This window comes from Lathamus discolor, chromosome 3 (assembly GCF_037157495.1).
Source record: "Lathamus discolor isolate bLatDis1 chromosome 3, bLatDis1.hap1, whole genome shotgun sequence".
NCBI lineage: Eukaryota > Metazoa > Chordata > Aves > Psittaciformes > Psittacidae > Lathamus > Lathamus discolor.
Window position 1 is genome coordinate 9,959,700 of NC_088886.1, and position 17,474 is coordinate 9,977,173.

The 17,474-nt window shown below is 42.6% G+C and overlaps 1 protein-coding gene across 3 annotated transcripts in view; it reads left to right on the forward strand.

Annotated features, from left to right (window-relative positions):
• TRABD2B (TraB domain containing 2B) overlaps nucleotides 1-17,474 on the forward strand; it is a 293,609-nt gene that overhangs the window by 145,768 nt on the left and 130,367 nt on the right. For all 3 annotated transcript variants that reach the window (XM_065673393.1, XM_065673395.1, XM_065673396.1), the window contains exon 3: nucleotides 13,810-13,956. In XM_065673393.1, the coding sequence (XP_065529465.1) occupies nucleotides 13,810-13,956 (147 nt within the window). The remainder of the gene's footprint in view (nucleotides 1-13,809; nucleotides 13,957-17,474) is intronic.

Consider the following 17,474-nt stretch of genomic DNA (forward strand, 5'->3'; position numbering starts at 1 on the left):
GTCTTTGAACTGATGCATCCATCTGGTAGCATTTAGTTGTGAATACAGAGGGTCAAACTGTGCCTAGGACTGCATGGTAGGCAGCAGGACCAGTTCTGAGAAACACCGGTGCCAGAGGAGAATTGGGTCTCTCAGTCATGCAGTACAGCTGAGGGAAGGGGACTCGGGTTAGTCCTGAATAGGTGGTTTGCAATGTCATCCAAAAACTTTTAGAGCTTCTGAAATTATTAGAGAAGAGACTGGCAGAAGTGCCTTAGGTGACATTGGATGAACTGGAGACTTCGTACAGTGCTACAGGGACTTCTCTGCCGTTCCCAATGCTCTTGTGACAAGTCCAGAGAGAAGACAATGTGGATTGCTTTTCTTGGGCAACTCCCATTGTCATTAAAGAGATTCTGTGGATATTTCACAGAACTACTATCTTCTTGCATCAGGGATCTTTCCCCTTCTCCCAAGACTCCCTTTCATGGCTTAGTTACTTGCAATCTTTGCAAGTAACAGACTCTTACACTTCTCTCTCTACCTTAAACCTGTGCACAGGGCTTAACTTTGCTTTGACATTCTTGTGTACAAAACTGTCCCATGACAATAACTTGAAAAATACCATGCTAGGTTTACTCCCTCTTTAACGTCACAATGTTCCTATGGGAAATTCTGCAAAGGGCAACAATCTTGATATATTTGGTGGAGGGGGCGTGTTTTGAAAGCCGAAAGATGTTTGGCAAGTGCAGCCTGCAAGGAACACAGCAAGCTTATTTCAGCTGACAACTTTGGAGAAAACCAGCATTGCTAAGTTTCCAATTAGTGTGGGTAGACACTAACAAGAAAATGTAGGGCTAGCAATTCAGAGGGAATAGTTTATTGCTTTTTGGTTAATCCCCTTTCAGTTTCTATCAGCAAAGAAGGAGCAGAGCTTTTTCTCTCAGTCGTTTGTGCTCAAAGCAAAATGCAGTGAAAACAGACAAGCTAAAATGTGATTCAGCTTCCTAAAAGCAAAGAGGAGAGGCCACGCCATCGGAAAAAAAGAACTCAGGATTTGGAGTTTAAACTAGACTCCATGAAATCTTTGTCCTAGTAATGTTTGTATCCTAGTGCTTTGAATCCAGTAACTTCTAGCTACTAGAGCTCAATAAAGAATGTTTCTAGTTACTAAAGCTCAATAGAGAATTAATAAAGAATAAAATATCTTTTGCAATCTATTAATTTTTGCATCTCTATATTAACTGTCAGACATTTTTCTCAGATATATTCATGGTTTGAAGGCATTTACTGAGTAATTCTAGACCTGCAGCTCATTTCTAAGTTGTACTGAGCATTTGCTGTTCAAAATCCAAACTAAGTTTCTTAGAATTTAATAATTAAACCTCAAAATTCGAGGAACAATTAATGACAAGCAATAACTGTCCTTGTGTAAAATATAAACATGGGGTAAAATTCCCCGTGAAGTGGATTAGCAAGGCATGATTGGGGCAGACTAAGCTGACCACCTTCCATCTGCAAAGAAACCAACTAAAACCACCTGAACATCTTCCCCCATCTTACCTCCTTTAGGGAAGGTAAGAAGATCAGGGAAGAAATGCAGAACAGATGTTATCTTCAAAATGAGCTGATCCCCCACAGGTTTGTGGAGGATGTCATTTCCTACCCCCTGCATCATCCCCTTCTCCTCCTCCAGGGCGTGCAGGCGGGATGTCAGCGGGTGTAAATCATCAGAATGATGCTAAATTACACAAGATGAGATTGGCTCTGAAATTCCTTGTGCTCCTAGGAGTTAGGATTAACTGGAAGTGATCTTTTGTGCTCTGCTTAATACCCACACCAGTGCTTTGGGATTTCTCGTTGGATGTCTTCCCTACTATCCTGAGGTAGAAGAGTGGGTTGAAGGCTCTGAGCTCTAGCCTCACAGTTACTATTGTGCAAAAGGCAGCAAGGAACAGAACTAGCTTCATCTGTATTATTCTATGGCAACAGCAAAGAGATTTGCTTTGGGGAATTTGAATGCAGGAGAGGGACTCTTCATCAAGGACTGTAGCGACAGGACAAGGGGGAGCAGGTTCAAACTTAAACAGGGTAAACTCAGCTTAGATTTAAGGAAGAAGTTCTTTACTGTGAGGGTGGTGAGGCACTGGAATGGGTTGCCCAAAGAAGTGGTAAATGCTCCATCCCTGGCAGTGTTCAAGGCCAGGCTGTACAGAGCCTTGGGTGAGATGGTTTAGTGTGAGGTGTCCCTGCCCATGGCAGGGGGGTTGGAACGAGATGATCTTAAGGCCCTTTGCAATCCTAACTATTCTATGATTCTGTGAATTGCTTTTTCTCCCTTTGGGGTCTCCAGGACTGTGTGAGCTGTGTCCTCGTGTTCAATGTCTTCAATGGCTGTAGGATTGCTGGAAGTCTTCCTGGTGAAGCACAGCTGTGGAGGGAACAACCTGCTGAACATTTATGGAGTGTTTCAGGGAGGCAGCGTTTGCTTTCTTACACATGGGTATACATACAGAGCATCAGTATTAAACAGGCAAGGAAAAAGAGGGGAGGGGGAAAGGATGTTTTTAGCTGTACTGAGAGTGCATCTGAGGAGTGGGGAGATGTGGCTAAAGGGGCAGAAGGTGAACCTGAGGCTTCTTTCTTTTTCAGGTGTTTTCTCTGCTGTTTGTGAGTGCGGACCAGAATGGTGCCTGAAAACACTGTTAATCACCTTTCTTCTTATTATTTATTTATATGGGGAAATATTCCACTTTCAGGAATATTTGAAGCTGTGCAAAAAGTATTCTTCTAGACCCTTTCTTCGTAGTTAGAAGAAACAAGAAGCCCAAACGGAAAACCAAGATGTTACTTGAATGGATTCTTTGGAATTCACCAATTTATGTGTTTCACAGCAACAATTGATTCTTGGCTCTAGCCGGGCGAGCAAAAATCTGTGAATGCTCTTCTTGATTCCTCAGCAGTATATCCTCTCCAGTAGCTGTTTGTGCATAGGCATCCTCCGACTGGAGTAAAGACTGTTTAGACTAAGAAAGCTTCAAGCAACATGATCTTTTAGTCCCAATGATAATGAAAATATAGCAATTATAGCCATCTCTTGAAAGATAACCTCCCATAATTCATAATCAATAGAATTAGACTGAGGGAGCCTAATATATAGTAGAAAACAAAGTGTCTGAATTTGTCATTATGACCTAAAAGGGTAATTATTTAGAAATAATGGATTTTATAAAGTTCTTCTATCTTGGCAACTTGACTGTGAATAGATTGCAGTTCCCTTGAAGCTATTTGTTAGCTGAATTTATTTGCTGAATAATTGATGTAAATAACTCGGTGAATAGCAAGTAATCAGTTTTGATTTCCACTTAAGTTTGAAGGCAAGTGCTTTGCTACAATTAGATGGTATTAGAAATTTGAGCTGCTGTGATTTGATGGGTAGGTCACCTTCTCTCCCTGGTTAACTGACTTTTGCATCATTTTTATGTAACTTGTTCCTTCCAGGTAAAACTCCTGTAGAGACTTCAACAGGGCTGTAACGCTATACAAGGAGTATACAGCGCTCCCCAGGTCACAAGGGCAGCAGCATGTAGATCTGATGCCTTCTTCTCTTGCTCATGTACTCTGAGCTTCAAAGTGTCTCTTATTTTGTCTTGGGCATCTCTGTATATGGTGAAAGATTTGCAAAGGGTCATATTTGGCTGCAGGCTGCTGCCCTGCAAAGGAACCACATCAGACTGCATTTGAGGAGCACCATGGTGTAGCTCCAGCCTTACCCACCCTCCTGCAGAGAGCCTGCTTGTCATCCCAGTGAGTTATGATTGGTAATCTTCGGCGTCCTTTCCGAGGCTTTGGTGGAAAACATCTCCAAGCAGTTGTTTGTAGGATTTTTTTGTGGCCATCTGTTACTCAGGACTGTAATGTCACTGCCTAATTGTGCTGGCTTTTTGCTGGAGGAGGAGGTGGTGTACAGCATGGGCTGTTCATTCACACGCTGCTTCTGTATCCAAAACCCCTCCTGCTCTCAGTGGGAGGTTTGGGGTGAGCCCTCCTTTTGGACCCAGGGACTCTTGGGATGATCTTTATTCACAAATAACCATACACTTTGTGCTGGGCTCTTTCCTCTTAAATTTCTAAGGAAATGAGCCTTTTGCTCCAGCTACCAGTGTGATGGGCAGTGCTCTATGTACTCTTGTGGTGGTTTCCTCTCCCAGATCTGCCGCATCAAAGCATAGAGGACTTGAGCTACTGCTGGTACTCCCCATATTACATACTGTACAAGGTTTGCACTGCAACCCAGAAGCGGATCCTGAGGATGTAACTGTGAATTCCTAGGAGGAAAGAGGGGTTGTACTGGTGAGGTCACTTTTGGATCACTGTGCACAGTAACAGATAGGATCCCATCAGATGCCCTGATTAATGGTACAGGATTTTCTCTAGGTGAGAAAGACCTGAAGTGAGCAGATTGCAAGATCAAGCGCTTTGTCTATTAACAGACATGGGGTCCCCCATGTTTGTTCACCATTTCCCATAATGGCAAGAACATTTTGCACAATAAAATTAATTCGGACTTGTTCTGCTTCCTCTTGAAGGTCTCCTTTTCTCATCCTGTTCCAAATCTTGACCTTCTTTCTCTTTCCTTTTTTTAACTTTTTCTTTCCCTGCTTGCCTCATGAGGACATAATCACCTTCAGGCTTAGGAAATGTTCCCTTTTCTACAGCTGCCAACTTGGCCGCATCCACATAGACACTAGAAAACTGAAACAGTTGTTGCCCCAAAGTGTTTGTCCTTGCCCCTAGGCAGTAGCTCCATCTGGCTCACTGGAAAGTGCTCCTCTTCCCTATGATTTATGCTCCAGTGTGCTGAGCTATTGGCATCTCTTTCAAATTGGCACCTCTTTTTGCTGATAGCTTGGGCTGGGAGCTGGAAATTCAGGACACAGATCTCTATGTCCCCTTCAGCCGTTCTTGCTGCAGGAGCAGCGGTCTGGAAAGGGGCCGTGCTGGCATCGCGAGGTGTTAAGCTGGGATGGCTGAAGGAGTTAATCTGCTGCCTCAATGTAATATAATAGAAAGAAAAACATGCCTGTGGGGCTAGTCCATTTTACTGTGTAGCTTCAGCTGGTAATTAAAAAGAAACAGTTCAAAATGAAGCAGTAACATGAATAAAACCCCAAATTAAACACACCCAGGGTAGGTTACGTTTCTCAATGGGTGGATGCTTAGCATATCATGAAACGAGGCTTTCTCTTTGGATAATCTCAGGCTGGTTGCCTAAAACCGGGAGTTCCCCAAACCCCACCAGAGCTATAAGTTTTTTTCCATGAGGGTGCCCCTTTCATCGCAGCTCACTTATCACTTAGGCCAACTTGGTGTGCTCCGCTTGGGGCATGTTCCCACATTCCTTCTGTTGCGGTGGAGGCACAAAAGTAAAACTGAAACCCCAGATGGGCCCGGTAACCATTTTACTTCTGAGTCAAGAGAGCAAACCTGGTTTCAGGTTCTTGGGAAGGAGTTCATGTGCCCCCTTTGAAGGTGATGGTCCCAAAATGTGCCCATTTAAGGTGTAGGAAAGTGATCGTGGGCACTGCCCTTCGGGCATCCTGCCAGGCATCAATTTGGGGAATGGAATTGCTGAGCAAAGTAAGAAGCTGTGACCTCCTCTGTGCATAGATCAAGCAGCTGGCTACTCTTAAATAGAGTTGTGCAATCAAGCACAGTGATAATTCGGAGGTAAAAGCTTAGGGAGCAGGGAGGTGGGTGGGAAGGAGTGATGGGAGAAGAGGTATTTTCAACCACGAGCTTCCAACTGGCATATTTCCAAAAGATGGGAAGTGTTGTCTGAGAAAAGCTCACCCTCTGCTCATCTCATTTCTTACATTCTTTCCCAAAGTATCCGTTACCAGACACTTTTAGGGGTGTTGGACTTATCTGGGATGACTGCTCTTGTTTCAGTGACACCTTTGGAGCAACGTGCTACAGCCACCGTGGCACCTCTCCTGGAGCACTGCTCTTCTCTGCAAACCTTCTCACAAACTTATCATGCCCGCAGAACTCTTAAGTTGCATGGGGGGATTTCCGTGACATTGAGGCAGCATTGAGGTTTCTGAATACAGGAGTTTGCTGTTGCCTAGTAGGTGGTGAGGTACCCTTGGGATAGGGATAACAGGGTGGAACTTGTTGGTCTTCAACCAGAAAAGCACTCACAGAATCAGGACTGCTCAGAGTGCAACTCTTTTGCTGCAAATATTTAGCCTTTTTGGTAGGTTTTAGTCATCAAGTTTAATCTACTGAGCTCAGTACAACTGAGAAACCGGACCTATGCAAGAGTACTGGATGCAAGTAAATCCCCAAAATACAAACTACACAAAAGCCATAGCTTTAGGCAGCAGATTTAACAGAGGTAATTCTGTCCCCTCCGCTGTTTCAGTTCTCATTAAGTTGCAAATTCTCCCTTCTGTTATTTCTTTAATTTATTTGCTTAAGCTTGAATTTGGGCATTGACCAGAGCAGGGATTTATCCTACAGTTACTGCTCACACAATTACTCAGTAACTCAAGCTGAGTTATTGGCAAAAGAGACTCTGCTGATGATGTGCTGAGGGCATTGAGATGAAAACATCCTTCCACCCCAGTGTGGTGGTTCACAGAAAGGGAAATAATGGAAATTCCATATCAAAGCTCTTTCCCCACTCCCTTTCTTCCAAAGTAGCTTTAGAAAGCAACACAGTTCACTACATTTAGAAGAAAAAGTTTTGGATCTTAACCCTTCTTCCAATAATGTTTGTGATGGTGCTTCTGCTGACTTCAGTTAATGTATTTAGGGACCTAGTTTTGGGATGTTTTAACCTATTTAAGGTGTGCATGGTATTTGTAGTATATATATATATCTATCTCAGGAATGACACCATTTTTCTGAACTGCTGTCAAGACAGAAATTAACCCCGTGGTCTTTGTTGTCTTAATGACCTTTTGCAGGGGAAGACTTGTACCTAAGAGCACAAACTATAGCTAGCTCACCTGTTCTATCAGGTAACCCACCAAACAACTGCTCTCCGGGCTCTGAGATAACAGTGTGACTGCCCTGCTGAATTCTGGAATGTTGTGCAGAAGTAATAGGATAGTAGTGTCAGCCCAAGGAATGCGCAAGAGCTGTTGTCAACCAGGAGAGTCCTTCTCCGGCTTGAGGATCTTGGGACTGACGGAATGGGGATCTCGTGTGCATTGTGTTGTTTTCTGTCTACAAATTGTTTCTGTTGCTTTTGAATGCCTCAATTCAACCAAAACACACAGAAAAGAATTAACCATAAGTACCTTTGCACATGCAAGTTCATCATCGAAGCTTTGCATTAAGTGAAAAGACAAGGGGCTGAAGGCAAGCTGTTTGAACTAAGCTTTAGCAGGAGCTCTGGGTATGCTTCAGCCAGGCTGAAGGCTGGAACCCCAATCTCTCAGCTTTCTCAGCATCGAGGAAACCAATCTCAGTCCTGGAGCTGCACATTAGTCGCATGACTGCTTTGCACCAGGCCATGTCCATGTGTCACCGTCATAGCCAAGCCGGTAGGATAGGTGGTGGTTAGGGGGTTCTCCAAGCACCTTGGTCAGATTCAAATTGTTTTATTAAACTGGTTAATTGGTAGTTTGAAAGGGAGGGGAGAAAAGCGAGGTCCTTAGGTCTCCCTGGTCAGTGCCAAGCCGCAGACTGTTAACTACTCCTGCCTTTCAGAAGCAATAACTGTGGGTTTGGGGAACATATGGAACCAACTAGACGAAAGGCTTTTATGAGGAGCTTTAACAGGGGGCACGGTTTGTGAGCAGAAATTCCAGTGGATGAGTTAATAGTTTCACTTTCCTTAGCTGTCCCTTTATAGGAACAACAACAACAAAGTCAGGCACGTTCCTCTCACAGCCCTGACTGTACAATGTGCCGATGCATCCAGGATTTCATTTGGACACTGGGGGAGTCCTTTAGTAGATCCCCTAGGACCTGTTTTTTCGGAGCTATTTCCTGATGCTGACCTCATTAGGTGAGTTTCACAGCTCACTAATTCCTAGCAACTGCACAAGAGATTCAAAGAAAGGGGAAACCCGTCTTCTGAAAACCAATGGAACTGAACAGATTTGGGCAAACACTTTTATTACTTTTCATTAATCTGGAAAAATCTCAGACTGGGGGTTTGTTTCTTTACTTTTCTTTCCTCTCTTTTTTCACCCCTAAGTCACTGTTTTGACCTGAAACTGTATATTTGATTTTCTGTTTGAGTACAGAAAAGGATAACAAGAAAAGAAGAACCCCTGAAAAAACATATAACTCAGTATTTATATTGCAGTTTGTTGTAAACCAAGCAGGGCATTTCTCTTCCAGATTTGCAGTTTGGGCACTGACAGGATATAGACACTCAAACACTTCCTAATGCTTGTTTAATATTTGCATTGTGGTGGCACATGTCCAGAAGAGGGAGCAAAGGAAAACAACAGTTGCCTGCTCAAGAGCTGACATCATACTATGAAATTTAAGTACTTGTTTTTGTGGTATTGTTATTAATCATGGTTCTATGCACGGGTCATCCTGTAACTCCAGCTACTGGAGCCCTGTGGATGCAGTGTTTGTAGTTCAGCCTCGGTAAGTTTACGACTCGAAAGTCATTTCTGCCCCATCACGTAAGAGTGAAATTTGTCTGAGCATTGAAGTTTGGCCTTAAGACTTTTCTCAGGGCTGCCTTTCAATCTCATGTCTCCTGTACAGTAAACACATCAGAAGAATGTGGGTCCATTTGTGTTCACCTTAACACAACAGTTGTTTCTTCTATTGTAATTCCTGAATTTGTAGTCTATTTTATTAGCAATGTATTTAGTAAGATATTTTATCTGGTAGTAGTTTCCTTGTATTATTTTACAAAGGCCCCACACAAAGCTGTTCTTCCATTGAGGCACCTTTTGTAACCTTAGCCAGAGAAACTGAAGAGGTGGACCTGGCAGCCTTTCCACTTGATTGGGAAGCCATACTGTGGCCTCCTGGACAAGGTGACAGGCAGAGAGTTGAGCTGCTACCAGAGTTCATCAGAAATTGATTTCTGGAAAAGCATGTGAGCCTTAAGGATAGTCAAAGTCAACTCACTCACCTATGCAAAAGTATTAAGAATGTAGAGCTGAAAGGATACGGCTAACTGCATCCTTGAGCTGAATTTCAGTAATGATCATGACAAAGAATCCATGTACTGAATAGCATGTTTTAAAACAGTAAGCATCTTATTTCTTCTTGCATGTCATTCAGGACTTTAGGGTCAAAAAGACTTTAAAAGCAGATGCCATAAATCAGGCATGATGCTGTATTTGATGAAGGTTAACTTGAGTTTTGTTTTCTGGGCTGTTTTAATTCTCTTCAGCTTGGCACAAATGCACGTAAGATGTATATGGAGAAATCTGTCCTGTACAAAGGCCATAATTTCTCCTCTTTAGCTGTCACACACAGCATTAATATATTGCAGGCCTTCAGGAGCCTTCAGATATCCAGCCTGAAGTTGAAGACTTGTGGCACAATTAAACATGATGCATGAATGTTTGTGAGAGTATATTGGAAAAAAAATGTATTTTTATGCAGCTTTGCTCCCAAACCAAATACAGCGAAGAGCGTGATTTCTGGTGGAAAGCACAAGTGTTCCTAAGCCCAGTCTAGGTACATGTCTGTTCACTTCCCCTCCCTGTTTGAAAAGGAGGCAATGCTATTTTAGATCTCTTCCTGTGGATTGGGTTTATTTGCCTAAAAGCCAAATCTCATTAAAATCTCACATAAAATCAGACCTCCAGCCTCTCCCATGGGCTCGCAAAACAAAGTTCAAACTGTCACAAAGCGACTTGCACAGCTGTTGATACCAACACTTTTATGCACTGCGGCCCTTGAGACCCAATGCTGTTGTGGAGAGAGGGAAATACTGTTTGACTATCAAGGTAATCAGTAAAGCTGTTATAGCTATGGTCTTCACTGGGCTCCTTTGGTCTCTAATTGATGCCTGTAGTGAGCTTGTGCAAGTGGCAAAGGCTGGTCTCTGCAGATCTGATTGCAACTGAAGTGCCCGAGATGATAGAGGCAAAAGAGCAAAGGTTAAATCGGGGCAGCAGCATGGGTGCTGTTGGGTGATGATGAGAACAGTTGACACAAACATAAGAAACAGCCCACTCTTGTTCACCAAGAGATGAAACTTGGGGTTTCTGCTGATGTCCCCGCAGCTGGGGATCCCTCAGTTAAAGTCACCAGTGATGCAAGAGCTCTTCTCTGTTGAATCACCTCTGACCTTCCCAAGGCAGAAATAACTGGTCCAGCCCCCTATCCTGGAGATGGCCATAGTGTGTGCAGATGAGCTTCTAAAAGGTATGGACCACTGATTCCTGGTGCTGTGTAGGACTGGTGGTACCCACTCTCTTAGGCAGTAAAACAGTACCCATAGGTCCACCCTAAGTGCTAAGGTGGTGTCTCCAAACACCCAAATTAAATCTGTGTGTTGGGTTGCTGCTTTGCAGAGGAGAATGACACCACTCGCATAAAAAGGCTTCCTCCTGGCAGGGTGAAAGCCCTCTTTCTGTTGTCCATGGTTGATTGTTCACAAGCGAGGGCGAGAGACAGCCGTGCAAAAATGGCTTTCAAAGTGTGCCGATGGGAGGACCATAAATTGCATGAATAAAAATGCCCTTTCCCAGAGCCAAAGTCATACTTCCCATCGCTTCCCAGAACAAATACTGTCTGCTGTATTTATTAGGTGGGACTGTGTATAGGCAGTCGCTCTAAGTGTGTTTATTTTGAAGTCATCAGTTGTTCAGTAATCTCAGGCACCTCTGGGAGATTTAACTCAGATAGAGGTTTAGGCTGGAGGTCGTGGGGTCACTGATATTAAGATAGAGAGAAGGAAAGGAAACAGCATTGTTTTTGTGGCATTATCTGAACAGTAAGTAAAAATAAATTCAGGTTTTAAGATGGCTTTAACCTGACGCTGAAGGAAATGGCCTACAAATCCAGCCAACGAGCAGGCAACTGCGACAAGACCCCACTTCTCTCCAAGTTTGTTTTGAGCCGCCTGACCAAAACCCATAGTGGTTATGGTTTGCTTAAGCAAGACTTCTCTAGGAATCTGTTTTAAGTGGTTCCAGTTTTTCTTTCGCATATTTTTGTTTCTAGCTCTAACTTCCTTACTAAAATAAAATCTCTTTAGTTGCTTTTTGGGCAGCAGTTTGAACCCAGCAATATGCTCCCTGCAGTGGTAGCAGCATCACCTCTAGGTCCCAAAGCCACTCAAGAGGCAGAGATAAGGCGCATGAGCATCCTGACACTAATGAAGTCTGGGGTCTGGTGTGTGTGTGTCCATCTACTGTTGTACACTCAAATAATTCGTTCTCTCTTGTGTGTAGTCTTAGACTCATAGAATCATATAATATTAATTCTCATAAGAATATTAATTGTTGCAAGATACAAACTTGTACTGTGGGCTTTTCTGCAGCCTGGCACTTATTTTCAAGGAACGTTTTCATTAAGACCTCTGACCCTCTGCAAATGTGACTGAAGTCAGCTAATAGCTTTTGAATTTATTAGGAGGAGACAGGCAGACAGACCCAGATCATTAATGCACAGGGCTGTTTTCCCCAGGAAGCCAGAATAGCCAAACGAAAGAAAAAGGGATTGGGAGTCAAGTAAGGATTTGTTTATCACCTTCTTAATATTTTATCATAAAGCAGAGTCTTCCTCTCAGGGTTTGTTGGTGGTTTGTGTATGTGTGTGCCTGTGTGTATACGTATTTTGTATATAAAGATCCAGCAACATCCCTTGTTTAAAAAGTCACAAATGAGAAGGATTTTATTAAAAGCATTTTGGGAAAACCTCTGCTCTCAGTTTTCCTGTCAGTGTTTTTCTAAGCTTTCATTTTTTATTAGCCAAAATGTTTAGAATCCCCAGGAAATCCTGGGATGAACCATTTCCTCTTCGAGCTGTAGCCCTTAGGGGAAAAAGAAAAATCTCAGCTCCTTTCAAAGCTTAGAAATTTTTCAAACTGTGTTTTCTGCAGATTTTTTAAATTAGAGAAAAACTGAGGTAGGAAGATGCTTAACTTCAGGCTGTGGTCCTGAGGAAGATTGATCTCTTTGTAGAAAAGCCTTAAGAGATCCTTAGATTTGGGCAAGGAAATCTTTTAGGCTTGGATCTTAATGGGAACCGATTGCGAAATTGAGGTGTAACAGGTTCAGTTGAAAGACCATCCTGATATTTTTTAATAGTAAATTAAAAAGTAACATTTACTTGTTCTCAACCATTTGTGTGTTTTAACATGGAGCAGGTTTATATTAAGAGGCTGTTAATGCCATGGAGATACTTTTATTGTTGTTGTTGTTGTTAATAATAATAGTAATAATAATAATTAAATAATAATAATAATAATAATAATAATAATAATAATAATAATAATATACCTGAGGTTTGGCAGGAGCAAATCCAAGTGACTGTTTCCTTTTCTTCAGATAAACTTAAGTGGGAATCATAATTTTAAACTAGTAAGTGCTTTCATCCTGCACATACACACGTACAATGTTAATTTTAAACTCCCTTGGGGTTCACTCCTTAAAGAGGTTCAGTTGCTTGAAGTTAAGAATGTAGGTAAGAATCTGTGTCACAGACCGCAGCCTTGCTGGGCCAGCTGGAGCTTGGCATGGGTTACTTTACCCAGCTCTTGAGATGATGGCTATTCTTTGGGATGGATAGGGCACTGCTGTTATAAATAAGAGAATCTGAAAACATGGTGAAATGTGAGGCTGAGGGATGCAGGAGTCTCTTATGAAAAATGACATACCAATATAGTTTTTAGAAGTCTGAATTTGCAGTCACGATGGATCACTTTATTTTAGGAAAAGTGTGTTTGCTTATTTATATGATTTGTGACAACCTGTCTAAACTGCTGTTCTTCTCATTTATTCATCTACTTTTTATCAAGTTTCTTTGGAAGGGGTTCTTAGAAAGCTGAACGTGAAAAGCCCAGGCTTGGTGTTTCAGTAACGGGTATAAATTACTCCCACAGCCTATATCAAATATAAAAAGGTTTGTGGTAATTCACATGAAATTTAGTAACCTTTTTGGTAATGCAAGGAAAAAAGTACCATCTCTAAGGACATTTATTTTTTGTTGTTACCAAAATTTATGTAGTAAAGAGTGCTTGTGCTTCTCTGCTATTTTCAGGCTTGAGATGGGGACACTTGACTAGTCTGCCGGGACAGTGTTACGGTTCAGCGTCTCTGTTCACTTTGTAAAATGGTGGATGAAGGGGGAAAGACTAAAGGAGGGAGACTAATAATGAATTTGCTAAAGTTCTGCTACTAAAACTACGCAGAAAGTCCCAATGCAACAGCTGTGACTACAGAAGTGCAGAAGATTTGATTTTCATTAAAAACCTTCCAACTGAGTTTGGGCTTTGGATTTAAGCTAGGAGTCTGGAAGCAGTCAGAGACAGTCTCCTTTTTCATTCCAGTGTCTCTCATGTAGCCTACTAGTCAGCACAGATAGCCTAAAAGTTCTCAGGCCATGACCTCTGAGTCATATATGTGTTGTCAAGTTACAGTTTATGTGTAAAACCAAGGAGCTTATAATAAGGTCTTCTGCTAGTAGGGGATGTTACATCTGACTCTGCTTCCAGTTGGGAATGCCTGAAGACCAGCCCTTGTTACTGTGGGCCAGAATGGGTTCATTAATGGGTTAATAGACTTCAGGTGCAGAGGAGAGTTTTCCAAAGTTTGTCATTTTAGGCTTTGCTGCTTTGATTCCCAATATTTAACTTCTCCCGTTTTATTGACTGTGTTTCTACAGGTGCTGTTCGCTCTAAACCAAACTCTGCTGCAACATGAAAGCCTCCGAGCAGGTAGTTTGCAGGCCCCGTATACCACCGAAGATCTCATCAAGCATTATAACTGTGGAGACCTGAATGCTGTCATATTCAACCATGACACTTCTCAGGTAGGCAAAGGTTTGCAGATGGGCCAGTTAATTGACAACAAACCAGCAAATAGTGATGTCCCGGTTAACATTTTGTGCTCCATCTCCACTTTATCTCTTCAGTTTGATGCCTTGTGTTTCCTTTTCATCCTCATTTACCTGGTGGGAGAGTGAGGTTTCCTTTCTATTGCTTGGGCTCTGGGGAATCATAGAATCATTTAGGTTTCAAAAGGCCTTTAAGATTGTCAACTCCAACTATTAACCTGGCACTGCCAGGTCCACCACTAAACCATGTCCCTAAGCACCACATCTACATGCCTTTTAGATACCTCCAGGGATGGCGATTCAGCCACCACCCTGGGCAGCCTGTTCCAATGCTTGATATCCCATTTGGTGAAGAAATTGTTCCTAATATCCAGTCTAAACCTTCACTGGCACAACTTGAGGCCATTTCCTCTTGTCCTATCATTTGTAACTTGGAACGAGGAAGGGACTGCCTGGAAAGCTTTCCGAGGAATGTGCTTGAAAATAAGTTAGTATGGATGTTTGTGGGGCTCTTGAATGTAGTCTCCTCATTAAGGGCATAAAAAAAAAAAAAGGCCTTGTAATATTTGAGCTTATATATGAAGAGGAAGTGAACTTTATGTAAATAGTCTGTAAAGTAAATAACTTCTCAAACATGTCATAATTCAATGATTTTGTATGTGTCTCAGGCAGCCCTTCAGTCTCTGTTTATCTTAGTTATCCAGTGCTACTAAAAACTCTCAATGGAGCAGAAATCTGCTTTCCAGACCAGTTTGATAGTTCATGGCAAACTTTGAGATTCTTATTTAATACACAGGTTACTCTTTCTCCTTTCCTGTTGGAGAAACTTGGTCCTTGGATGTGTCCTCTCTCTCATTTTCTGTTGCATTTTCCCATGTTCCTGCTCAGGTGCTTGGAGAGGACCTGTATGAACTTGGACAATCAGAAGTCCTTAAATTCTGGAGAAATGGTCATCTATCCTTCTTTTCCCTATCTGGTTATCATTTTCAAATAGTAGAAAGTGTGGTTGATGATAATGGATGGAATAAAAACCTTTTGCTGTCCCAATTAATCCAGTCTTAGAAAATGAAGCGTTGTTTTAGCGTGACTAATCAGGACGTAACAGAGTGGTTAATGGCGCAGTGCTGAAACAGAAGTCTGTGCAATACTAAAGCTGCCAGAGCTGTTCATTCTGGACAGCCTTGCACTGAAAAGTAAAGGGAGAAAGCGACTCAGGTAGGAATACATCTCTGAAGATGTGGGGTGCAAGTTCAGTCTTTAGAGAGCTGGGGGATCCTGGAGAAATCAATGGTTTTAGCTATCCCTGCAATGCTGAGGCACAGCACACAAGGTGACAGACTGAGGCACCTCCCCTATGGAGACAAGCAGAGAGAGACAGGGTTGTTCAGCCTGGAGAAGAGAAGGCTCTGGGGATACCTTAGAGCAGCTTTCAGTACTTGAAGGAAGGTACAAGAAATCTGGAGAGAGACCTTTTACAAGGGCATGTAGTGACAGGACAAGGGGAAATAGCCTTACACTGAAGGAGGGTAGATTTAAGGAGATTAGATATAAGGAAGAAGTTCTTTACTGTGAATGCAGTGACATACTGGCACAGGTTGACCAGAGAAGCTGTGGCTGGCCCATCCTTGGCAGCATTCAAGGCCAGGTTGGATGGGGCTTTGAGCAGCCTGGTCTAGTGGAAGGTATCCCTGCCCATGGCAGGGGTTGGAACTGGATGAGCTTTAAGGTCCCTGGCATCTGGATGTCCTGTGTCATCTTCTAATCTCTGTTAGTGTATTTTCTCCTGCAGTAAAGCCTTTATCCCTAAGACAAGTTGTGGCTGTTCACACTGGTTGCATTGAATCACAGACACCTGTGATTTATTGACACAATGTCCTGTAACAGACCTGTGGGTTAGACTTGAGAGGAACAGAGTGCTGTAAAAGCTTCTTTATCCCTGCAAATTGATGGATCAAATGCGAGTTTAAAATCAGTGTTAAAGAAAGAAGCAAGCAGCCAACAACCAATCAGAGTTCAAGCACTGGTGTTAGTCACAATCCCAGAGTGCACACAGTTGATAGAGATTATAACACTTGCAGGCCATGGAAAATTAAAATCCCTATATGTATACTAGTCCCTGCAGAACTCTAAATGTTGTGGAGTACTTCCCTCTCATAGGTTGTTGTTTTTAATTTGGGTAAAGAGGGTTTTTGTTTGGTCGTGTTTTTATAAACCAGCTCTACACCATTTATTTTAATTGCAAGCAGAACAAAATAGAAAATTAAACCCTAAATAAACTCCCTATTCAGGTCAACTTTTGCCAGTTGTGATAATTCCAAAGTTTATTCTGTGTGGTTTTGCAAGGATAATAGACTCTCTGCCATAGAAAGTCTGTGCCATTTGGTTACCAAATTAGATTAGCATGGCTTAAATATTACACACAAAGCATCGCCCATGAGATCTTTCTCTTGAGACATTAAATGTAGGCACAGAGATTTGTCATGCGCTGAGAGTGTACTGAATGTCTCATCAGGTGACAACAAACGATGGGCTACAAGTGCAGAAAAACCATAAATATACCAAATGAGATGCATCATCAGTTATACTTCAGGGCAGGTACCCATGCCCATACAGTCTTGGGAGAGAAGAGTGTCACAGTGGTTTTAGAAGGTGTGCCCATTCTTCTGTGATATCCATCTGCTGGCCCAGCTCTTCAGAGGGTCTGATAAGTCCTTGGAGCTGGTACCATTAATGCAACTTTGAAATACCACATAGGAAAGAACAGAAGATCAGGAATGGAGTTGTTGGACTCAGCGCTTAATGTGAACAGTGGAGGGCAGGAATTCAGCTCTGTCCGATGTATCCAGGGAGACCTGGAAAAGGCTGCCGCTCTCATTCTTTGAGGATTCGTCTGGGGGCTGTTTATAAGGTCATTAGTGCCTGCTTGTCCCTGGAAGATCAAACAGGAGCTGCAGAATAAAGGTGAACTTGCCCATCAGTTGCCTCACTTCTGAGCCATTGTTTTAGGTCACTGTAATGAACTGTGAAGTAGCTGAGAAAGTCTAACATTACTGCAGGGATAGTAGTGATAGGGAGTATTTATCTCGGTGCAGTAACTTCCTAAATTCCTCTAGCGTTAATCTTGGGAGACTTAGCATCTTCAATAGTTGTCTACAAGATACTGAGATGACTTTAGAGCAAAACTCATCCTGGAGTGGAAAAAAAGACCAGAAGCAGCCATACTGAATCTGTAGACTCAAGGAGTTATGGATGAGTTTCTTGAGCCTCCCCAAGGGAATTTGGGAAATACGCAGTTTGTCAGCACCAGTCTTCTTGACTCCTGCAGCGTTTGGGAGAAGAGGACAGAATCCTTCTGGAACCAAGTCTCCCAGTGCGCAGGGTCTTTTACCTGTGCCTTGGGAGGAAGAGTGCAGGGAAAGTTATTTCTAAGACCAGAGCAGGAGCTTGATCAGAGAAGAGCTCCTTTGGCACACATGGACAGGACCTTCCCAGGC